General features: G+C 34.3%; 1 protein-coding gene across 3 annotated transcripts in view; it reads left to right on the top strand.

The window, feature by feature from the left end:
• The first annotated feature begins 3,118 nt into the window (after nt 1-3,118).
• The window catches only part of LOC106458741 (FYVE, RhoGEF and PH domain-containing protein 1-like), a 57,117-nt gene continuing 33,377 nt past the window's right edge, over nt 3,119-26,858 (top strand). The window contains exons 1-3 of one of the 3 annotated variants that reach the window (XM_022385047.1): nt 3,119-3,437; nt 5,696-5,845; nt 23,766-24,942. In XM_022385047.1, the coding sequence (XP_022240755.1) occupies nt 23,780-24,942 (1,163 nt within the window). In that variant the 5' untranslated portion in view covers nt 3,119-3,437; nt 5,696-5,845; nt 23,766-23,779. Of the gene's footprint in view, nt 3,438-5,695; nt 5,846-16,108; nt 16,551-23,765; nt 24,943-26,858 lie in introns of those variants that run through there. The other 2 variants (XR_002610418.1, XM_022385046.1) reach the window with 2 other exon arrangements.

The following is a 26,858-nucleotide window of genomic DNA, read 5'->3' on the forward strand; positions in this document are numbered from 1 at the left end:
CTAACCCCTTGGCCATGCCGGGCCATATAACTATGGCATACCAAAAAAGAGTACTTGTAATATAGTTAAAAGCACTATCACTGGAAGATCAGCATATTCATACAAGTATTTAAAATCACGTAAACAAACCCCACCACATATTGGACTTTCGCTACTATTTCCAAACTACGCAAGCTGGTCGTCTAGTTTCCCCCCACTCGTCGGCCAAGTTATTTTTATCAAATGCACATAACTTAATCAACAGGGGCACAAGATAATTTGCAAATAACCTTGTCTATGTAAAGAAGCATAGCCTACGAATGGACAAGCTGCTCCCCAGACACACTAGTAAAAGAAAAACAGCCAGCAGGGAAAATACCTTATCCACGAAGACGTTATACCATTGGACGATACCTAAGTATACTTGAACCGCGGCCACAAGAAACCAGCATTGTCGACCACAAAGTGATAAGAACTTACCAAGAACAACGAGTTTTTCGTTAACTTGCCGCAGGTTTCACATTTAACATAAAATTTAAACTTCAAAAGTTCGTGGTAAATCGCAGATGAATTCTACTTCCACCAGGATAAGCTGTTTTTATCCATTATTCAAGATAACTTTCCTGCACTATACAGTTAGGAGGCCTATAGCAGCGCTCCTACGAACCACGGAAAAGGAAACTGACGGTCTTGCAATCTCCTTTTGTAAAGTTATCTTCTTATACGTCCATGAGCTTCTGTGAAGCTTAAAGTCGGTCTTGGAAGCCGACGTCCACGTACAATGGAGGTTCTATGGAAGATTAGTAAAGATCAACGGGCTACAATTGACCTCTCGTCAATCCAGAAGACTGTTACAATGGAAGTTGTTGGTGATTAGTATGAAATCTGTACCCATAGATTAAGGAGATCCATAATGCAGGAAGTAGTTCCAAAGTACATGACTCGTCACAAGATGAGAATTGTTTTTGTATATAATCTTTATTCGTGTAAAAGCTGCTGGTTTTGTCATTTTCTATTCCCAGTTTTATTATTAATATTCTTGTTTCATTTGAAATGTTCACTGGACTAGCATAATTTACACTAAACATCTTCAAGTTTGTTTCTTTTATCGCCAAGCTACATAATAGGCTCTCTTTACACTACGAAATCGGACCCCAAATTGAAATAGTTTTATTCACTGAGACTTCAATGGGAATGTTTTAAGAGATTGAGTTTAGAAGCGAGCTCGTTTACCCGGGTCGTTTGTATAAGTGTGTCAAAAATTGTTTGGGACCGGATTTCCTCTTTTTGTAATCTAAATCAGTGCTTCTTAACTTTTTCCAATATCGTTCACCACTATAAGTTTTTCCCAACAGCTCACTCACCCCATTTCGAAAATAAAAAAACATAAAAGCACTAAATTAAAATGCAAAATTCTTTGTTATGAATTAAATGTACATCAAACTACAACTAGAATGAATAACAATAACTAATGACTCTTTTGCTTTTGAATTTGTTGTATAATTGATAATATTCATTCATCCTGCCATTCACCCCATCATTTTTATTCACCCTGATTCTGATCTCATTAACCCCTGGGTGAACCATTCACCCAGTTGACAAGCACTGGTCTGAACTATTCTTACAGTCATTACAGTTAGTTTCTCTACAGCGTGGAGAATACAGATAAAAGCGTATTGAGAATAATATTTGTCGTGAGAAAACTGAAACGTATAGTGAATTCAAGACGAATATTACATTTTACACCATGAGAAATCGGATCCCAAATTTTAGTGTTGTAAATCCATAAACTTACCGTTGACCATCTGGAAAATAAGCACCTTTAAGAAAAACGAAACTAACGGCACTAGTCTTTTACATTCTGAACGACATCTTATACAACGCATGGACCATATTAGAGGCCCCTAAGGTTTAGGCAAATAGCCATCCCTCATTTAGAACTACTGATCAGAGGAAGATGAACCAGTCATCAGTACCCGCCTCCTATGCGGCTTCTATTAACCGAGTAACAAGATTGACTGTCACTATTACACCATCCCCACAACTGAAAGTGCAGATCGTGATCGCTGTTGGAACCATGCGCCCTTCGACCCGCAGCCCAGCACGCTAACCATTAGACCACACAAAGCCAGAGACTGGTGGTAGTATTCAATGCACGCTTTTCTAATTTCAACCATTCCGAGCACGCATTTTCGGTTTCCCAACACAAAGTATAATTACTAGCATTTTTCTAGCTGAACTTCCCAACAATCTTCTGAAAATACATACATTGAGAGAACGAAAACAATAAGAAAAATAACTCCTGAACAGTTTTGTATTTTGCTATTTTCTTAACAATATTATGCTCTTAGCAACAACAACAAAAAGTTATATATATATATATATATTTCTTACTCCGCCGGTGGCTTAGCGTAAGCTTGAATGTATATAACACTACAATTCGATGTTTAATCCCTGTGGTGGACATGACGTAAGTATTCTATTTTGCAATTTTAATGAATAAACTGGATTAAAGCAAATTAACTAAATTTCCCTTAATCTAGTTAATCTTGTAACTACGACTACCGACGTCTCTACATTAGATTACACAGAATTAGTCTCCTCTACTTGGTTTGTTTTCCCTTAATCTAGTTAATCTTGTAACTACGTATGTCGGTCTCTACATTAGATTACACAGAATTAGTCTCCTCTACTTGGTTTGTTTTCCTTAATCTAGTTAATCTTGTAACTACGTATGTCGGTCTCTACATTAGATTACACAGAATTAGTCTCCTCTACTTGGTTTGTTTTTCAGATGGGATATATTTTTAGATTCACTGACACAGGACGTTAACATATCAGCTTCAATGCCAACTCCGACTTACATATGTTTTCTCATTTCCGCTTTGACAGCGTGTCTCACATCGTCCACGTTAAAAAAAAAAGAAAAAAAATTTCTCTCTCTCTCTGTTGATAGGTTAGTATTGTTCATACATTTGTTGTACGGTGTTTTTGGAAAAGCTGTAAGTGTCTCAATATTTTACCACTACTGTTTCGTAACCGTAACTCTCTCTGAAATAATTTCCGGTGTTGTATTTCCGATCCTGGAGTAGAGCCCTCACAAGATAAGTTATAGATACTCGTGAATCTTATTAGTCAGTCATCGAGACATCTAAATTTAGAGTTTTAAAGTATTGTTATTATCAACAACCCTCAGAAACGATATCCCACATTTCACATTAGTAATATGTGTACACTTTCCCATCCAGTCTCTCTTTCCCTACCCTGACGGTTGTTTGGGTGTTTACAGAGTCTGTGACACTCCCTTCCCCTCAAGTCAAGACTTCCAGACTCCAGATGCTTCTTTGTGTGTAAGCATTTCTTGAATGTTGTGTTGTTTGGTAACACAGTGCAGTTCTTAATATATTTAGTTAGTGATGGAAAACGGTTACGAGGTTTGTAGGTAGTCAAGTTTGTAGGTAAGAAGAAAACCATGACAAGTGTGCGGTATTTTTAAATGTTGAACTTAGTGTTTTAATAAGTAACATATTTAGTTTCAGTTTGACACCATTAAATATTGTTTAATCAAACCTAATTATGTGCAGTAACAAATATATTATTTTTATAGCGTTTTTTTTTTTTCTTTCACTACTTTCGGATATCTGTGCTAACAATCTTTCAGGAGATATTTATGCTAAAATAGGAAAACATTAAGCCTAATAATCGTAGTAAAAATAATGCTAGACTACAAATATTTTTTCTACATTTCTCATAATTTTGTCTATTATGGATTTCAAATCAGGCCGTAAAAAACATACTTCAGTCCAACTCTAACATGATTTTAATCAAGATTATCAGCTTTGTTACATGATTTTTATCACTGTTATTAGGTTTATTGTTATCCAATGCTTCGCGTGATGTGGGCGAAAACAAAACTTAGAAAACATTTGGTTCGAAAATTAAATAGCGACCAAAAATTAAGCCAGTTACTTCAATTGGGTCAACGTGGTGCAAAGTCGATGCTCAAGACTGCAAAAAAAAAAAGAGGGGTATTATCAAACCGTATAGTAACTTTAACACGGTTTGAGATTAATTCCGTTCTGTTAATTACAAAAAAAAAAAAAAAAAAAAAAAAAAAAAAAGCGTTAACATCGGGGATAACCTACTTAAGATTTTTTAAATATTAACTTCGTTACTATAAGTTTTACGTTTTCACTTTGTTTTCGTATTTAAAATTTTTAATATCTTTTTGGCTGTTTTATAATAAGCTTCACCTAACTAAACTTATTAGTTACGTAAAAATCTCCTACTACTAGTACTAGTGTTAGAACTAGACTTATTAGTTACGTAAAAATCTCCTACTACTAGTACTAGTGTTAGAACTAGACTTATTAGTTACGTAAAAATCTCCTACAACTAGTGTTAGAACTAGACTTGTTAGTTACGTAAAAATCTCCTACTACTAGTGTTAGAACTAAACTTATTAGTTACGTAAAAATCTCCTACTACTAGTACTAGTGTTAGAACTAGACTTATTAGTTACGTAAAAATCTCCTACAACTAGTGTTAGAACTAAACTTATTAGTTACGTAAAAATCTCCTACTACTAGTACTAGTGTTAGAACTAGACTTATTTGATTGGTAATTATCTGAGTATGTAGAGTAATACTCGTATATAAATTGAGTTTAAACAATTTACCACAAACTCAAATCTTAGTTTTGTATCTTATTAATTTCATTCTTTTGTTACTAAATATGTCTAGTTCTCAAGTTATGCAAGTTTCAGTAAAAATATTTCTATATTATAACTTTAGTTTCAAACTCAATCAAAACTAGTTATTCGTTTGAGACTGAGAGTAAAAGTAAATTTTGTAACGAAGTTATAAGGCTAAATGTGAAAAGAGTTCCATATGGCACCCCCACCCAAAAATTGTAGAATTGCCTGGATAAAAAAGATTCTGAAAAGGGTTTATTTTAAGGGGCGTATTAGAAAAATTGAGGCATGGCTTTGACAAGCATTTGTGTGAATACATGTGGAGAACATTATATTGTGATAAAAGTAGCCTTTTTGATGCCTTTATACAAGACATTTGTAAAGTTTATCCCCAATAAGATTGTACATCTAATTAATGAAGTAAGTGGTATAATAATGTATTAAAATTATCAGATCATACTATTAATATGATTTATTAATACATAAATATTACTTTGATGATTTTTTTTTTTAAATTGAGTGGGGGTGCCATATGGAACTCTTATCCTAAATATATTTTCAAAGACACGAATTCCCTAATAGAAATATTTAATCCTTTTTGAGAGTTTGGTAAAAAAAAACAACACAAAACAAAACTAGAAGGAAATCGGTTACTATAGTAAAAAGTTAAATTTCTCAAGTCACGTGGTTAAATTTTTTAAAAAGTTCTTTGTAATTTTCTTGCTCCATAAAATAACGTAAAAATTGGTAATCACCATAATATTAATACTGTATCACTATCCTTCTCTGATCTTTCTTTCTCTCTCAAAGTATACAAAACAATTATCTTATTTATTTTGTTAGGAACTTTCTGTGTACAACTTTGTAATTTGCATAAATTCAAATTAGCAGCTAACTAGCTCTTTAGCTGTACGAGAAAGTTTTGATATCACGTGTTTTGTATGACCGTAGTGCATTATGTTTTTAAAAGCTGTAACGCCTTAAGTCACGGTTTTTGTTTTGCTTTTTTTTTTATTGTTGCAGGGTAACACTCGTGTAACCTCCAGAAGATATCGATCTAGACGAGGGTAAGCTGATGAGCGCTGGTAACAGCGTCATCCACCGGGCTAAGGTGAATTTTTTTACGTGTGCGAAGACTTCATGACGGTAGCTAAAAGGGATAACGATAATGAGGTAAGTATGATATCCACTTCTCTTTAATAGTAGTTTTTAAATGATGTTATAGAATTTGAGCTGTTGAGGCGATCCCTCTTAACTCAAGTATTAACTCTCAAGCATCTGTTATCGTTTTCCACCTAGTGTATGACCAGACTTACTTGGCTGTGACACCAAGTGAGTCAACAAACTAGAAATACGTAAGTATGTAAAAATTCGGCAGCTTACAGTCATCGCGGAGAGACTTTTATGTGTATCATACAATATATTTGTGAGTCTGATAAACTCAAATCGTGCAAGATTATCCAATTAAGGAACTTACTCTCAATGTGAATAAATATTATATACAAGTCTATTAAAATCAAAACATTGAAATTTGCCTTACAATAAGAAGTTTGCAGATATCTTGACGAAACATTATATATATCAGCGGCTTCATTAAACTTAAAATATACAATCGAATTTTAATTAACTTTTTTTACCCTAACGAATAAAGTTTGAGCCCAAAATATTAAGTGTACTTCTTTTGATATAAAATATCTGTAATAACAAAAACCATTGTTGTGAGAGCATTGTTGATGCTACTCTTGCTGTATCTTCCCCCCTGATGGCTTAGCTGTTAGTCTAGGAGTTTATAACACTAAAAATCAGATTTCGATACCCGCGGTGGGTAGAGCACAGATAGTCCATTGATCTGGGTTGGACTTGATCCATTGGTGCATGTTTTAATAATGATGTATTTTTTTCAACACTCGTTTTAAGCCACGTTTATTTTAATTGAATTAATTGCAATGAATTACTGGTATAGGATTAACACCATCCAAAGACTTGCCAAATTTCAATATGGCTGAATCTAGGAAGGATATGGAAAAATAATTTGGAATTAAGCAATAAAAACAATAATAACAGTTAATTTACTTTTAGTGAAAATAAACTTCACGGTCTACTTGCTTGAAAGGTTCAAAGAGTATTAGAATGCTTTGCTTCAAATGGGAATTAAAGAATTAAAAAAAAATATTCAGCGTCATTCGAAACATTTCCACATGGCATCGATTTAAAACTTCCCTAAATATAAATGAAGGACATTAATGGTATTAAAATGAACAATAGAACTTTTCGAAGGTGGTTGGAAGAAAATGGGAGAGTCTGGCATGGCCTGGTGGTTAGAGTATTCAATTTGCAATCTAAGGGTCACGAGTTCGATTCCCGTCCCAGAACATACTTGCCCTTTCAGCCGTGGGGACGTTATAATGTGACGGTCAAAAGTAGCCTAATATTTGGAGGTGAGTGGTATTGACTTGCTGTCTTCCCTCTAGGGACGGCTAGCGCAGATAAACCTCGAGTATCTTTGCGCGAAATTCTAAACAAACAAAGCAGTAAAATGATTGTTGTATAAACGTTGCAGCAAAATGAAAAAAAAAAGTTTGATATTTCACTTGTGAACGTTATCACTCGTTTAAATTTACTAAATTTCACAAAACGTGAAGACACGATATAGGTAATGTGCTACAGATTGACGAAATACTTTGAAGATTGAGTTTTTCCTAATTCATGGAGAGTGTCTGTGCGGAGACACGATAATGTGAACTTTAAACAAAGCTACGTCCAAAATGGTGTGTAGTGTTTGTTTGTGTTGTAGGGATGGGAGATATGATTAGATATCACCAAGAAGGAGGAATACCACATCCTGGTTCGCATTTCAATACCCGCTAATTTTGACATTTAGCAAGAGGATAATGATCCAAAAACATAATAATAAGAGATATTTAGAGGAGAAAGAAGGCGTTAGTGATGATAAGTTATGAAATGAGCAGACCAAAGTCCTGATGCTAAATCAATTTAAAAAATGTATAGTATCGATTGCAAAGCAGCTTTGAGAGATTGTACTACAAATACAAGGAAATACCTCTTGATAAAACTGCCACGCCCGGTTGATGTCGTCATATTTTGTTAAGACTAGTGAAGGATCAACTGAATATCGATTATACCAAATAGTGATATAACATTCAAACTTAAAATTCCTTACTGACTACTGTTGTATGTCAACGAGTCTGTTATCAAACTTCAAAAGCTATCTATGTTTATCCCACCTAAAAATTTCTGTATACTCGTGACACAGGAACCAACGTCAGACATTTTGTTTGTTTATATTTCCATTATTTGATAGTGGTGGCCTCTTCAGGCGCTCACTAAATATTTGAAATGAAGCTATGTGATAAATCCAAATACAAAGTAATTACATATTTCAAAACGAAAAATACCTGGGCTATCGAAACAAAAAACCTTATTCTGGTACATTAAATAATTAAAAAATCAGTTTACTGCATTAGAAGAAGATTATAAAAACTATAGTATTTGAAAGAGAAATATCAGCCAGTACGTAAAACAGTAGGCATTCTATAATATATTACACTGCATTGTTACAAAGCGATCAGATCTTCATTGAACTGTACTGCTGTGTATAATGAAATATCAGCCAGTACGTAAAACAGTAGGCATTCTATAATATATAACACTGTTATTTCATTATACACAGCAGTACAGTTCAATGAAGAGAAGATCTGATCGCTTTGTAACAATCTAATATGTGCAAGAAGAGTTGTAGCACATACGTTTTTAAGTAAATAAAACAAAGTATGAAAAACATTCATGAGAAAGAATTAACAACCAAATAAATGTATTTTATCTACAAAACAAATCTAAAATATCGCTAAGAAAAAAACGAGAATATAGTTGCCTATTTTCATAAAAGTAATCCCTTATTTCTATTCATTTTAAATTTTAGTTTCAAATGCTTTTTTGTACATAAGGAAGATTTCCCATAATTCAATATTTCAACTGTTGTTTTATTCATCAATACAATGTACATTACATTCACCAGTATTTCTTGTTGTAGCAAGAGGTTTTATCTATTAAAATTTATTCTCTTATTTATTCTTCAAATTTTCTAACTATATAAATTTACCAATGTTATCAGTGAAACGTTTACTGTGGTAACGTTAGTGACAATTTGCATGTTCTTAAAAATATTGGCTCTGGCCAGATGATTTTCACTCACATTTTAAATATTGTTTCGTTTACACTTTAGAAAACCTGAAGATTGGTTATGAAATTGAGTATAATCTTTCGAAGAATTTCAATATCAAATCGAATTTAAAACATAAATAAATGAAGAAATATAGGATATGCGTGAAGTTCGAATCAAAAATAGACAAGGAACAATACTCTCCTATCTACACATTTATCTTGTACTGATTAGAAACAATGTAAGTACGTTGTAAACTTAATGAAAAGATTAATAAGGCCCTTTGCAGAGCTATTGAAGAACTTGCTTGAATTTAAATTGCTTAAGATGTAGAAACTAATTTATAATTACTTAAACTGCTGAAATGATTACTCGTTGTCGGTCATTATATGGAGGAACTGAAAAGGCGTGGAACATGTTAAACTACTTAAAATACTACCGCTGGACTGTCGATAAATGACAATGAAATAATCCATTCAATCTGCTGTAACTTTACGGACTTACAACGCTAAAATCTGGGGTTCAATTTTTTGTAGTGTATAGAGTACAGATAGTTAGTTCACTGTGTAGTTTTGCAGTTAGAAAAAAACCAACAACAACCTTGCCCTCCGGTGGCTCAGTGGTAAGCGTGAAACTTATAAGTATAAAATACGAGGTTCGATCCCTGTGGTAGACACAGCACAGAGTCCTTAGTGTATAAACGTGGTTAATAATTAAAAAAGACGTTTTTTTTTTTTGTCTTCCAGTGAGTCAATAGAAAGTTCCCGGAATTACGTTCGATTCCCCGCGATGGACAGAACGCTGATAGCCCATTGTGTAGCTTTATGCTAAAAAACGAACAACAATAACTTGTCGTATAACGCTGAAGTCTGACCCCCGCGATGGACAGCCCATTGTGTAGGAACCTGAAAACATAAAATCTCTCAACTTTGTGAATATTACACAAACATACGTGTTTAATGATAAATATAAATATTGGTAAATAGCAAATAACTAATAATAATAATAATTTCTGATCAAGTACGAAATCAGGAAGTATAATTATTGGGCTAATGTGTTTTACAATTTATATCCTGATTAAAATACCGATTAAAATATATTTTCTCATTTCAAAATCAATCTCAAGTATCATAATTTAAATGTCAAAAAGCTGATGAAGCTCTAGAAACCAACAGGCCTACCATTTTTGATAAAAATCACGTAAACGGCAGATGTATTTTTTGTTTGTTTGTTGTTCCTTTTAAGAAGAAGGGGGGAATGTCCTTTGGTTAGTAAGATTCTTTCGTGGCGACAGGTAGGTTAGAAGGAGCATCACAAACCTAATTTGTTCTTGTTGTAGCTACACTCTCACATTTCTTAACTACACGCCTTTGCCAAGTAAACAACATTAGCTGAAGTTGCTTAAAAGGTTGCTGACTTTTGTATATATCTCGTGTTTTTTTGTGTGTTGTTTTTTTTCAATAAGAATCATTATTCTATAGACGTTTAAAAATGTTCAGTCATTTATTTCTATACTTCTTTATTTTCTTCTCAGTAATATCTGTTGGAATGTGATCATATCGAAAGATATTGGGCTCATTAAAAGTTCATTGAACAAACATTGCTTCCGGCGATATATCGAGTGATAAAAAAATAACGTTCTTTTGAAAAGCTTTCTAACTATTCCAGTATGCATCTAAACTCCTGAGTTGTCGTGGTGTCCCTTGGGAATTCTCGCCATCACGCAAACTCCTGATTTAATGGCATAATTTGGCCATAAATGTCGAGACTTTAGGCTCCTAATTATTTTTTTATCTCCGGTCTTCAGATAAATTGATATTTTTATTTCTTTGGTTCTAGTTAAGGTATTGTACCAGTCGTTTTGCTTTATGAAGTGCTGTTACAGATCGCCACAACAGCTGAAAGTATGTTTCCATCAGTAAATACTTAGTATTTTATTTTTAGTTTTAAAAATGTTTATTTTCCTGATCCCATCATAAATATTGAAATAGCATTATAATAAACTTTTTCCAAGTTTATTAACTAGTGGTATTTATTTTAAGTTTATGAGCTGATTAACATGAAAATTCCACTAACGAATAACTTTGTCACTAACACGTTACTATAAAACTTAATTCATATGGAAAGTTAAGAATAATACAAAGAATAAGACCTTCGTATTTCGTCTACTAACCTTGGTTTTACATGTAGAAAAACGCAAAACAAAAGCTGAGTAGGCTTTGATTGTTGAAAATATCTGTTTAGCAACAATATTTAACCTTCTCTATAACCCTAGCGCCTAGCGACGCTTCTGCCTAACCAAATCATTGTCTTTTTACCGACTAGGTACAGTACCTTGTCTGGCTAATTTTTTTATTTTTTATTTTACTGACAACGAAGACTATTCTCTCCTAGCTAGAGTTTTCTGTTATTAGTAAACAACATCATTCCGTCTAGATAGATCTTTTTTGGTTATTAACCATGTTATCAATTTTTGATAAGATTTCTTCAGCTACTGACTGACAACAATGTTATGTCTCTCACACTTTTTCCCCTGTCTTTCATTCTTACTGGCTAAAAACGATACTACTCTTCTCTAGCTTTCTGGCTAGCAACAATACTACCATTCCCTATCTTTTTGGCTAGCAATAATACGACCGTTCTCTATCTTTCTGACTACCAACAATACTACCACCCTTCCCTAGGTATCTTCACAATGAACAAAAAATGTTGTTAATGGCTTCTAAGATCTTTGAATCTCATATGTTACCTCCATTATTATTCCTAATTTATTTAATGCTTTGACTGTTGTAGACTATCAACGGTTTTCTGATTTACTTGCCTTACTGTTTATTTATTATATACTGGCGAACAATGATGTTTATTGTTCTTTCATTAGCCCTAACGTATTTCCTGGCTATAAATGATTATATCCTCTTTTCTTAAAGCTGGTTAGTACTAAAAGACCGTGAACAGTGTTACCTCAGTTTTTCTTACAATCTGGCTACACATATTCCAACTTTTCTAAATCTTTCAAAAAAGCAATAGCCGTCCTCAGCCTGACCATATGTTCTTATTTAAACAAATTCTTATTTTTGCAGAATTGCGTTCACTTAATGTTATTTGTCTATAAGACGATGAAAATGTAAATTCCTTTTTTTTATTGTTAACAAATGAATTAACACTTGTACTCTTTGATCGAGGATTTCAAGAGAAAAATCAATTTTCTACCTTCAGTTAAGTTTAATATTTGTGCCAAGAGATGGCGGAACAAGCTATCTAAAATTATGTAATGCACATAAACGTGGCTATTTAACTAATACTCACTTTGTTACTATAAGAGTTTTAAAAAATCATTCTATCTAGACTTCTACCGTAATGAAGATATTTTAATTGCCTATCTATGACAAACACCATACTGACTGTTTTCGGTGTTAATTACTTCACAGAGTTAAGCAAACCAGCAGAAATAGTATCAATGTAATAACGGAAACTAGATTCGAAATTCTATATTGAAACAATTCCTCTGTCTCTTCACTTATACATACACACATACATAAAATCTTTACAATTAAAGTTCACTTAGAAACAGCAATATTTAACCAATGTCAAACAAACATCTTAATTATAATTTATTACCTTTATCAATTTCAAATAACTCGGTCGGCCTTGATCGTTTTTTTTTCTAAATGTTTACCTACCTCTTTTTGGACACACCTTCTTGAAACTTTTGTTCAGAAACGTGATGTATATTTTAACCTATTAGATCTTGTGGTAATAATTTATCTTTTTTATATCAACAAGTTTTAGAATGCTATCCCTGTATTCTTTAATTAAAAGTGATAGTAAGTAGCAACCACATGACATCACCAAATGGACCTACAAATGTTAAAATCTTGTGTGTTAATTATGTATTTTATGGCAACTGGACCATCCATAACAAAATCCTATTCACTTTAACAAAGCAAAAACTTTCACTGTGTTATTAAATGCTCTGTAAAGCAAGTCTACATACTGTTAATCACCTGAATCTGTTGTACCAAAAGTTGAAACTCTGCATGTTAATTATTTGGATCTCACAGTGAAGGTTTTACACTTTGCATGATTGTCACCTGAAAATGTTATAGAAAACGTTTACATTCATTGCTTTGTTTTGTAGTTTAATCTAATCTTCTGTTGCGAAAGTCTACGCTGATAGTTTGTGGATATTGTGTAACAAGATTCTATGCTTCTTTGCTCGTATTAACCTTGCAGGGAATCTGCGATCTGTAGGCTAACAAAATTTCTACAGAGAGTATTTACACTCTCCTGAACTGCTGAATTTTCTGTAGCAAGTATCTACACTCTACTGAGCTGCTGAATTTTCTGTAGCAAGTATCTACACTCTACTGAGCTGCTGAATTTTCTGTAGCAAGTATCTACACTCTACTGAGCTGCTGAATTTTCTCTAGCAAATATCTACACTCTACTGAGCTGTTGAATTTTTTGTAGCGAGTACTTACACTCTACACAGCTGCTGAATTTTCTGTAATGAGTGTCAAAATTCTACTGGAAAATTATTATAGGTGTTGTCTTAAGTGTCCCTACATTACGCATTTCAATTCTAAGAAAACGTTTACATTATTTTACTTATAGCACAGTTGTTTAGTGGCCTCAGCTTTATCGAATCCACATTATCCGATCATTTTCAATCACCGCTGAAATGTAATAAGCGAAATGATAGATCATTAAAATGCTTAATCTCTAATAAACTAGAATGGACAGACATAATTATGGGGCCGAGTGTGGCTCTGTGGTCAGCGCGCTGGATTTTGGATATATGGTTCGAGCTCCGTTGCTAGTAAAGAAAACTTGCACTCCATACGTTAGGGATGTTGGTGCGCTAAAAGAGTGGCGATCAAATTCCACTTTTTGGTTTAACATTAGTAGCCCCACAGTTGCGGGTTGGTTAGTGATGACTAGCTGTCTTCCCTTAAAACCAGTGAATTCAAAATTAGGTACGGCTAACGCAAATAGATATTACCTGGGTAGCTTTGCGTAAGATTCAACAAAGAAACAAAACATCGGGTATGATACACAGCGATTTGAAGGTTTTACACCCTATCTACTTTGAAACATTAATAATCGTGATGACGTTTGATGCCTTAAACATGTGCTTTACGTTTTACATTATCTTACATCAAATATAAAAGCTAAGAGAACAAGCGCACCTCTTACTTGTATTTTCTGCCTCAGTTTCGCCATCTATGAGAAGCTTGCTTACCTTTTTTTACTCCTTCCATTTCGTGATAAGCCTCTTTTTGCCTGTTGGAAAGTCGTGGCCTTCTCTCACTGTCTTATTCTGTTTTCGTTAGCCGCTCACTATTCGTGGCTAATGCTGTGTTTCAAACAAACCGTTTGAACAAACTCCGTAATCCGACATGGCATTACCAAATGTGATAACCAGGGACTTAAACTGGATTATTCGTTGCTGAAATGAAGTTTCGGTGGAAGCTATGGCATTTCTAGGATTTTTTATTTAATGGGGGCAAAGAGTAAGCTTGGGGTTTTTAATATCTGTATATTCATTAACAAGAATGGGCTTATATTTTGGTTCTCGTCATGCAAGGGCAATCTTTACAACTGGCCTCATTTTCTGACAAGAACGGGCTTTTATTTTGGTTCCCGTTATTGAGAGGCAACCTTTACAATTAGCCTCATTTTCTGACAAGAACGGGCTTTTATTTTGGTTTCCGTTATAGAGAGGCAACCTTTACAATTCGCCTCATTTTCTGACAAGAACGGGCTTATATTTTGATTCTCGTCGTGCAGGGGCAACCTTTACAACTGGCCTCATTGTCTGACAAGAATGGGCTTGTATTTTGGTTCTCGTCATGCAGAGGCAACCTTTATAATTGGCTTCATTCTCAGATAGGAGGACAATGTTCCCAATCTCACTGAACAATATTTAAATCTTTTAAGCTACGAAGGATTTCACCAATCTTTTAAGCTGGGTAGAGACATCCCAGCCCGCTAGGCAAGTATTTATCAGGTTGGATTTCGTCCAAGTGTTTGGATTTGCTTTAAGACGAAGTTTCAATCCGCTAGTGCAGCTCCTCAAATGACTTGAACTAATGCATCGAAATACAGTTTCCGAACAATATAACAAGTGGATATAATCAGCTGGTTTCCAAGATGACCCCATTAGAGTTAACCTTCCCTCCCCGAACAACCTCTATCTGATTTAGTCTTTTAAGATTTTCAAATTCTGCACATTATGACTCCCAAAATCATGAAAGTGTGCATTTTTTCTGTAACACACCAGTTTGTAGTAACTACATAATGTATAATGTTTCTTACTTGATTATTTTAAACTCTTAAGTAGTAAGGAAAACTTCCAACACTTAAACTAATTGCAATCATTCTATATTCATTTGATATCCTTTTTGATTTATAATATATTCCTTAAAAATAAGAAAATGCTTACAAAATTTTATAACACTGTTATAGCTAACATTTCAACTCGCAAGAATATTTGGACAAAAAATCTTTGTGGTGGGCGACGCATGCCTTAGACCAACGCTTCTCAATTGGGTGAATGGTTCACCCAGGGGTTAATGAGCTCAGAATCAGGGTGAATGAGTATTATCAATTATACAGCAAGTTCAAGAGCAAAAAATTCATTAGTTATTATTAGTTATTCTAGTTGTAGTTTGATAAATACATTTATATTTTGTATTCATTCTAATTATAGTTTGATGTACATTTAAGTCATAATAAATAATTTTACATTTTATTATAGTACTTTTGTCTTTTTTTTTCGAACTGGGGTGAGTGAGCTGTTTGAAAAACTTAGTGGTGAATTATATTGGAAAAGGTTGAAAAGCACTGGTCTAGACTGTGAATCAGGGTTAGCGAACCGTTACTGCAATATATATATATATATATATCTGAGTAGGTAATGTCTGACAAAACTTGCCATGAATAAATTACAAAATTCCACTGTGTTCATAAACTATTTATAAAAGTCTAATTAGCAACATTCGATATTTTTTACCCTGTTGTTGCTAAGACGACATAAAAGACACAACTAACAAAATATATATGTGTTTGACACGTGCGGTGCTCAGTATAACAGTACATATTATTTATCTACTATTAAACTGACTTTAGTAGCATCCTGTGCCACCAAGACAAAAGAAGACATCGAGTCTGGTTGGATGACAACTAGGACCTTGATGACGTTATTACTTCTTTAATTTGCCACTCAGCTTGTACGTACTTGACAAGATAGAAGTTGAGATGAAAACGGGTACACAAGGGGTCCCAAAGGGTCGTATCACGTGAATGTGAAATTGATATATGCATGTTGACTGAGAGGTGTTTGGACTTGTGTTCTTACTGTACCCGTGAAATCCCGTGATGATATAAAAAATAAAAACAAAAAAAGAGGTATGAACCTCATTAAAGTTCCGGCTTGCCTTTTCCAAGGACTTCTGCGCAGCTGATTTTATTCTCGTATATTCTCAACCTCGGCGTTAGCGCACAAGACTGCTGACACACGGCTAGCGGTATATGGTTAGAAAGTGGCTGGTGTGGCGTTCATTTCTTCTGTTCGAGTATTGGTCATCCACCTGTGGACCACCGCTTTAGATTTGGATATTAATTACTCCAGCCGGTGGTTGTTGTTAAAGAATTGTTAGGATAACACGCTCGGCTGGATCAGCGACACATTGAAAGGTAGGCATTATTTTTTGTATGATATCAGGTGGGTCAGAAACTTAGTTTGGTTTCGCTTGTTAACTAGATAGTTTTCGTATTTCAAAGAAAACTAGTTTGATATTTCCAAATCTAAAACCATTTGTTTTTAAACATAAAAGAAAATTAATGAGCTAATATATGCTTACGTTCATCTATCAGTAATTAATCATTATGAAATACAATAAAATAAAATAAATGTATTTTTGGTAATATATTTTTGTTTGTTAACTAGACAACATTTTGAGTAAGTTCAGACCGCGTGTATCAGGATTCTGCTGGTTCCTGCCTTTTAATTTGACAATATTCCATTTTTTATTTTAGCCATCAGTCCCGGCTCCAGCTTTTCTTAAATGGGATGTGGGGGGGGGGGGTAAAGAGACATATAATAGGTAATGGGGGCCAAATCTAAAATCAGATTAATTGACGACATTAATGTTTTGGAGGAACGAAATTTCAGGAGGGCCGTCTCACCCCCTCCCGATTAGCCAAGAAACACTTGTAGCCCCCTAGTGGCTCAGTGAAAAGTCTGAAGGCTTATAACGCTTAAAATCTGATTTGGATACCTGCGGTGAGAAGAGATCAAATAACCAATTTTGTAGCTTTGCGCTTAACAACAAACAAACAGTCTACACAGTATAAACAGTTCTTCAGCTTCTGGTTGACAGCACTTCTGTAACGTTGGCAACACGGGGCAGTTTACTTGCGATTAAGTCTCACCCTTGAAGAGTTCTGACGTACAGGATCAATCATCACCAAACACCAGTACAGCGAAATGTTTCATGTATGTTAGGAACGTATAGTATAGGTTTTTTATAGATAAAATTCCATTTGCACCGACCTAATATCTCGTACTTCGTATGGTGGAATTTTGATAACATTTTGTGTAAAGTATGGCACTATGAAGTCATAGCTATCAATTATCTCTTTGACGTAATTATAATTGTAAGCGACTTATTTGCTTTTTCTAAAAAAACTGTTTTATTAATCGACTTAATGTTCTTAATTGATGACTACTTATTTATGGTAAAATTATATGAGATAAGGTAAGTAACATCTTTACAGCATTTCATAAATATCCTTGATTATGTATTTTTGTAGCGTCTCTATTTGCTACAGTAAAACCAATGTAAAATATTTAAATCAAATGTCAACATACGGTTCATTTTCAATAGTATTACAAACGTTTTACTAATCACAACAAAGACATCAGTAAACCAACATTCGTGAAATGGATATACATATAAAATATAAACACTATATATATTGAGCACACAATTAATAATTTGTAACCGACACCGAAGTAAAGGGCTTGCTGTAGTTTCGTAAATATTAAGCAACTCTCAAGATTGTGCCTGTTTTAAATTAAGACAAGTCACAGCTGGTTTCTGTCAGTTCTCTTTAATTTCGTTGCACTAATACGAACGATATTGATAGAACAAAATTTCTAACAAGAAGCACTGAAATTACTTATTCCACTGAGTAATAGTATTTAAGTAGTTACAACATTTTTTAAAATATAAATTGTAAAAGTGTCTTAAGGTTAAACAAAATGAACGTACTTTTTATTTTGTTATTAAATGTTTATTATTATGCATTTGTTATCAATTCGGGTTTTTTCGGTGACTTCTGTTCGTTAAAATGTGCAACATGACGCTTCTTATAAATTCAGTACGTGTCGCTTGGTTAAATTTCTTCGATTGTCAAAGTAATCGGTTCGTGTTACAGAAATATATACACATTTATATAAGGAATAAAAAAAATCTGTCATCAAAATTTAAACTTTCAAAATTTCGTTTATACTTGCCCTGTTTTTTTATGTCACAAGACAACTCAGAATATTAGGTTTATGAACTTTAGTCGGCACGCAAATGAAACTGGAAGAGTACTTCTACTCTCGACACACATTACTTTTAACGTACTTCTATTCTCGACGCACATTACTTTTAACGTGCTTCTACTCTCGACGCACATTACTTTTAACGTGCTTCTACTCTCGACGCACATTACTTTTAACGTGCTTCTACTCTCGACGCACATTACTTTTAACGTACTTCTACTCTCGACGCACATTACTTCTAACGTGCTTCTACTCTCGACGCACATTACTTTTAACTTGCTTCTCTTAATTTATCATTCTATCTATCTATCTGGCATTTGATGATAAAAATTTCTAAAGAAATAATTAATCATCAGGGGTGCCCAAAGGTTAAGCAATCTTCCTTCGCTTGAGGTATTGGTGAATTTATATCGTATGGATTAATGTTCTTAGAGCCAATTATGAATTATTTGGAAAAGTTAAGGTTTTAACTAAAGGTAAACAAATCTAAATGAGACGTGAAGGCAAGGCAAGTCCCAGACACGTAGTGGTAAAGGGAAAGAAGACAAGTTGCCTCAGACAAACCATCATAACAAACGGGCCTTCTCTTAATCTTAACACGCATTACTTCACACGTGTTTCTCTTCATCTCGACACGCATGACTTCTAATGTGTTTCTCTTCATCTCGACGCGCATTACTTCAAACGTGTTTCTTTTCATCTCGATGTGCATCTTGATGGAGAGCCCGTATTTTCAGTTTCTTCCAAATTGCGAATAACTGAAGCAACAAATCGTCACAAAATTTGAATGAAATCCAAAAAATTGAGAACAGAAACATCAAAGAAAATTATAGGTTTCTAAAGAAACCGAAAATTCCGATCACCATATAAGTTGTATATATTTTATAATTTCAGATTTACCAGAACTAACTATCAAAGGGATTCAGATTTCAAATGGTTTGCAAACTATATGTAAACTATCTATGTAATTTGGTCGTTTTCATCTTTACGTCCACCATTCTAATAGATGTAGGATAGCTTCTCATAAAATGTCCCCATTGGCACAGCGGTATATCTGCGGATTTACAACACTAGAAACCGGGTTTCGATACTCGTGGTGAGCAGAGCACAGATAGCTCATTGTGTAGCTTTGTGCTTAGCTTCAAACAAACAAGAATTCTAAAAAAAAGAAACAACCAAGTACCTGAAGACATTCTTTGATCATTGGTGCCTGTTGCTTAGCTGGCAAGTCTTGGTTATTTAAGATCCTTCATATAAACATTTGGTCAATGAGGCGGTTGAGTTTTTATTGGGTGTGTGGTAGTTTTAAATGTAGATTGTTGTGGGCTTGGGCATCAACATGTTTTAATAATATTTAAATTCTAATTTTATGTCCTATGCGAAATTTGTTTCTTGAGGTTAGCTCAGACAGAAGGTGTAGCCCTACCGCTGTATAGGTTCCACTATTATACACACTTCTCTTTATTAGGATATTTTACTTTTCTTCCATTGTAATTTGTACCCTAGTTTTACTTTTGCCTATTTTGTATGTGTGACGTTTTCTTTTTGTTTGTTTTTTTTTGTTATTTTTTAGCCTTCTTGAGTAAAATTTCCGTAAATCATCAAATATAAATGTTGTTACACCCTCCTTCCTTTAGACATTAAGTTAACATATTTCTTGCGTTGTGTATGTGTGTGTATACACTTATAGTATCGGAAATAATTACAGAAACGTACGAGTGATATACATGCAGGAGTCACAAAAAATGAGCAATATCAAGTAAATTGTCACTTTATCATTATTACAGAAAAAATGCATACCTTATTGTTATGTTATCATAAGTTTATCAGTGCATTATTGTGAAATATTGTTTCAAATCTCCAGTACAATTCCACATAATTCAGCCAAATTACTTAATTACTGTTTGACCTTCTCAGTTTCTATATATTCAACATTCGTATCGAGACGTCGTGCAGGCCAAGCTACTTCTACCTTCTAGGTGTAGTATCACCACATTTGCTACATGCTTGATATCACTGTATTGATGGAAGATTAATTCCTGCCCAACAGATGACATGATGGATAAGAATCTGTTTGGAAATGTTAGTGATCAGGGTGACATCACTTTTAAGTAGATCTCCAATATAACTGGCTAAGATGCAACACACACTTGTATTGTTCCCCCAGCATGCTTCTCTGTAGGCCATGATACAGTTCTCTGTCATCGAACAGAAACTACCGTTGATTGTTGCTAAACAATTTGAATTTGGATTCATCTGTAAATAATACCTTTTTCCATCTTTGTTCATCCCATTGTTTGAAATCCGATGGCCATTTAACTTTAAGCCTTTTTGTTTGGTTATTTCGTCTAAGCAGAGGTTTTTGAGTAGCTACATACCCACGGAGACAACTTTGTGCTATTGTGTCTTACATGTTCTGTAAGTAACATTCACATCTATTTAAAATAAGTTATTGACAAGATCTCTATTCACACACACACACACACACACACACACACACACAATTACCTGATCTTCGCAATAACTTAATCGTAGACCTAGTATGCAGAATAACAGGTAACAGGGACAGAATTTTATAGATGGTTGGATTATTATTGTTTAGGCTGAATCAAAGTAAATTGTATTTAATTAAATACGTCATAAAATTTTTAATTCAAACAAAATAAATTAAAAATGAAGTTTACATAAAATTAAGGCACGAATATAGTCAGCATGTTTTTAAAGAGAAAAAACGAAGACGAAAAATACAGAAAACGAAGACGAGAATTTGCAGCAGGTAAAAAAAAAGAAAAAAAGAACCAAAATGCACAGTTGAAAACGTTTAAAACTGCATTTATAGTTCACCTTTAATCTGTATCTGACCAATAAGAAAATTGAATCACAAGTATCAATAAATATCTGTTCGCAAATTAGTCCCACATACACAAAGTAAAGTAGGACACAATACAACGATCGCATGAATCAATAGTTTCCACGACTGGATCCTGCTATAGGAAGTAATACCTATGAATCAATAAATAGTTTCCACGACTGGATCCTGCTATAGGAAGTAATACCTATGAATCGATAAATAGTGTCCACGACTGGATCCTGCTATAGGAAGTAATACCTATGAATCAATAAATAGTTTCCACGACTGGATCCTGCTATAGGAAGTAATACCTATGAATCAATAAATAGTTTCCACGACTGGACCCTGCTATAGGAAGTAATACCTATGAATTAATAAATAGTTTCCATGACTGGATCCTGCTATAGGAAGTAATACCTATGAATCAATAAATAGTGTCCACGACTGGATCCTGCTATAGGAAGTAATACCTATGAATTAATAAATAGTTTCCATGACTGGATCCTGCTATATGAAGTAATACCTAGGGTTGAATTAGCACATGACCTCGACCGGGTTTAGTATGGTCTAAATTAGAGGATTAGCAAATTAAATATCTTGGAAATATTAAATATGCACTTTAGGAGAGTAAGAATGTAGCGTTTGCACATTATATTGATTTACTCGTACAACAGGTCTATTGGATGTCAGCTGTATCGATATCCTGAACTCGCGCTCGTGAGCACTGCACCCGGAACTCGTGTGTGTATCAACATCAGTGCTGATAAAAAGCTCCTGAAATAATTCACAATACTCGCTGTTACTTACGAGTGAAACTGCGCTTGTCATCTGATGTCTTGTAACTCGTTTAAAATACTTTTCAACAAGACTATTAAATAATGGACAACGTGCTCAAAACTTTTTGTTTTTGTGAAAAACAAATGCAAGAACGTTTAGTTTGCTAACCTAAAGATGACAAGTTGTGTTTCACTTTTTTCTTTTTTATAGAAAGCCTTGAACGAAATAGTACAGCACATGAACAAATCTCAAAATTTTTTGTTTTTTTTTCTTGGTAACGTTTTATGGTATCGCGTCAGTGTACGATTCAGGATTAGCGTAACGTGCAGGTGTATAACGAATAACGTTTTCTTCGTAATATTATAAAATTAATACGTTTTTCTCTTCTTCATAAAAGTCGTAAGGCTTTCCACAAATAAACTACGCTTTTAAAATTTGCCAATAAAAGTAGCCCTAGCTTGGTCAAAAGCGGGAATCCTCCTTATTGAATGGTTGAGCTACATTGTTAGAGTGAGCTCATCCAAACAAATCCTGCAAGACAAAATCTACAAGTTACTATTCCTCCTAATAATCTGAACATTGTATACACACTCCTGTTGAATTTGTGCGCCATTTTTCACGAACTAAAGAAAGTATTGCAGAACTAAATGGTGCAAGAGAGGATATAGGGTGTCTAGGTGGCCCCTTTTTTAAATACCAAAGAAAAAAAATATAAGTGTCGAGACTTTGTTACTCGGGTTGTGAAACCCTAAAATATGCAATAATTATTTTACTCTATTAAAGAAAATTGGAACGGTATATCCATTATTATTTTGAAAATATTTATGGTATATTTATTTTACTAATAGATGTATTATTAAGGAATTATCTTTACAACAAGGCCTAAACACAGTTAAACTTATATTTTGGTTCCCGTCCCTTTCCATAATCTCACTGTCCTTTTGGAAAAGTAATATTATCATCTCAAAATTATATTAATGGGGCAGAGTTAGACATTTTATTAAAGTTGTGCTTTAAAATGTATTTAAAATCCTGACAATATTTAACATGTGCTTTATCATGAAGTTACAACATTGATAACAAAAACTTCTATATTCAGTGTTAAGTTACTAAAAGGTATGATGATAAGAACATAATGCAAATCTTCCACGAATCTTGTATATTTAAAGAGCGACATAACAAAAACCTAAACTTTGTATATATATATTTATATTTGTAATACTTTGGGTTATTAAAAAGTGCCTACCTAGCACCCAATTTGGGGTTAACAGTTTAGCCCTGTTGATAGTGCAACTGCCTATTGTGTGAGAGATCTCGGGTTCGAATGTGAACTGAGGAGATAATAAATAAATTGATTTTACCTCGTGTGAAGAAGACAGGTAAAACATGCAGAAAATACTGGTAATTGGACAATAAATATGCTATTAATCAAAGAACTTTACGAATAATTTACCACGTAATACAAGTTACTTAATTAAAGACTTCAATTATAAATCCATTTGTACATTTATAGTTATTCGTAATCAAACTTCTTTAAATGTGTATCTTAAGTTCAGCTGTTTATAATATTTCACTTATATTTTGTTTCCTAATTTTGAAAGAATAAGCATTAGCAACTATGCATGTTCTCCTACGTAATTATGTACTACACAAGGTATTTAAAAAAAAAGCTACTTGGAAATGCTTTTGAATAAGAAAATATTATATACACATATATATCTATTTATAGATCTTTTCCTTCACATGTCTCCGGAACCCACCGCCGTGTCCCAGGAGGATGCCGGTGGGACAAACATGGATGCTTTGACTCCCACAAAGGACGAGATACAAGTGCGATTGATAGGTTTCTCCGCAGGTGAAAAACCCGTTAACTGGAAAAAACCTTGTTTGAACTCATCACTTGTAATAACAGTTAATGGCCGGAGAAGTCCCAGACATGGCATCCCGCCATCACCAAAGTCTGAAAAGGTGAAACTTACAGGATTCTTCTCTCATAGTGACAATCACCGGGGCACAAATGAAATAAAAACAATGAACGATAATTTCAGAGAAACTTCAGGGAGGATTTTTAAAGATTCTCTTTGCGATAAAGAACGACAAGAAAGACTAGCGCAATTAATGAAAGAAACTCAAGAACGGTTTTCTCGCGTTCGTAAAAACGAACACAACTGGCACAGTGAAATGTCGTCTGGAAACGCGACTCACAACGCGAAAAGCTTCTTTGAGGAAACGCGAAAAAAAAAATCTGTGGATAATAGTGATTTGTTTGCAGAATTTGTGCGAAAAAACCAAGAAAAGTTTCAACATTTATTGCAGGAAAACAACATGGCTTCTGCGTTCAGCAATTTTACTCAAAAAGCGACAAGTATGTGTTTTGACAATGCTACATTGGGTAAAGATAAGGACGAAATCACAATTGCAGAGAAAAGAGAAGCATTTAGTCAAGCGCGAAGTTTTAGTGCTAGTAACGCAAGCTTTGTGAATTTTAGAACTAGTGCACAGTGTAACGGAATGCCAAATATTAACTCAAATCAAGTGAATGGCTCCTCTTCGGAACCGCTTACTTCTTCTCAGTTTCAGCACGCCACCAACAACGCTTGTGGTTTTACAAGTTCTTATTCTGCATTTTGTCACCAAAGGCAAGAGTTTAAAAAATCGGCCAGTGGTTCCAGTTGTTCCACAGCCTGTTTGTCAAAAACTGGTGCTTATAACCCTAGTGAAGGTTCAAAATCAGACCTTCGAAATCCTCCGTTTGCCAGCTTTCCCAGTTTCCAAAGTATATACCCCGTCACTATTAACCTTGCGTCTCCCACAAACGTTGACCTCAGAACAAGTACAAGTGGGGCCTATCACATGACGTCATCAAGAAATACGTTCGAATATTGTGGAGATACGAACACATACAGGTAAAACATTTTCTTCTACTTTATCTTGATAGCTATTTGAACTTTTACAACTTGCTTGTCTTTCATATATGTGTACACATTGTACAAAATTAACAACGGGCTTCGTGCACCATCTTCAAGACAGTAGTTCGATCTGCTAGCATCTGTTTACTTGTTTGTAGATGATATTGTGGTCTTTCTGATCAGGTTTACAGCGCTTTTTCGTAGACAGTACGTGTATTTCGATTTTCTAGAGCTCATTTATAACTTGATTTGGAAGCCATCGCACGCCTTTATCTTTTATTTAATACATTGATTAAATATCCTAACATAGGTTTCCAGCTTATTTAGAGACATTGTTTCGACGTGTTAGCATAAGTCTACAGTTTTTCTCGAGACATCGTTTTAGTGCTCATCGACGAGCATTAATTGTTTTCAATGTCAAATATTTGTATGAAAACCGTTAAGCCTATCAAAAGCAATCGGACTTCTCCAATTCAAACATTTTAAAACGTTTGTGCAGTTCTTGTCTGTTTCACAAAGTAACTATATTTCAATTCATTGGTTACTTGATTTCATTTTCTTTCAGTGAAGTTCGTGTGAAGCGATGTGGTTTGTATAACTATGATATGATTTGTTTCTTTATTGATAACTACAAAGCTAGAAAAATGAAGATGTACGTGTGTGAGCGCGCGCACACACACACACACACACATACAGAGGGTGGTTCGGTGGTTATATTGAAACAATTTGGAATATGTACATCAGCAAGTCATGTGACAGTAACATCTGTTTTTGACGTTGTTTGGTGTTCGAAGATAGTGTGATGCACCAATATTCGATTGCTTTTGATAAGGGTATGTAACAGCCCTTTTCGACACAAAATATTAAAACGCTAAGATCAAAAAGGTGTGTTCAGATTGGGGATTTAGAATTTCCAAGACGAAGATATACCTTATACTTAATGGCATTAGAAAAGAAAAAGGGATATGGATCAACTTGGGGACCCAGGATCACCCAAAAGTAGACCCGAAACAAGTCGTACCTCAGGCATCTTATAATAGTAAGAATACATGAACACAAAAGTCAGAGGCAAAAGCCGTCCACGTGTCCCCAAATGTAGAAGACTGTATCAGCTCTACTAAGCCGGAGAAAAATGGCAGTACGTGATGAGACTAGACGAATTGTTTGTGTATCTTGATAGCTGCATAAAGCAAGTCTTATGCCATCTTCTACTGGTTAATGTGTGGAGAAAAACTCCAAAACTGGTACACGACATGTCGCGAATTTTTTTTTCCAATGGATTCATGTTCATAGCTGGATACTGTGCCTTGGGCAAACTGGGGGTTAGAAGAATGAATACAAAGATCAAGATGAATTCTTCTTGCTATCAGACCATTGTTCTGGACCCTGTGTGCAACAAAGAAATAACAACTTTGTACAAAAACGAGGCAAACAGGGTATGGGTTCACTAAGATAAGACTTCCATTCACACCTCCCGTTCAACGGTCGCGTATCTTAAGCAACTGGATAATGAAACGGGTATGTAATCAAGCTATTCAGTACGAAGACATATTGGTCAAGTCGCTCATGGATTTTTGTGTGAAATAATCATTTTGTATGCTAGATAAATTATTGAAAGCATGCGGGGAAGAGTGGTGTGCTTTGGATCTGACAAGATTACGACGGAGCATTTTGCAATAGAAGCTACGCTGCAGGGCTATTGCCAAGATGTACTTGTCGTCAGATAGAACATGAACAGGCGTGGCGACATGGACTATACCGACATGGTGAGGCTTCAAAATCGTTTTAATATCACGTACAAAATAGAGAAAACTACCATGTGATCTAAGCATCTGCTGTATTCACAACTGATTAGTTTTACATGTGAAAGACGCACCTCTAGTTTGGTGTGCGAGAAAACGATGTTTAGGTTA

Source organism: Limulus polyphemus, unplaced genomic scaffold (genome assembly GCF_000517525.1).
Source record: "Limulus polyphemus unplaced genomic scaffold, Limulus_polyphemus-2.1.2 Scaffold507, whole genome shotgun sequence".
Classification (NCBI taxonomy): Eukaryota; Metazoa; Arthropoda; class Merostomata; order Xiphosura; family Limulidae; genus Limulus; species Limulus polyphemus.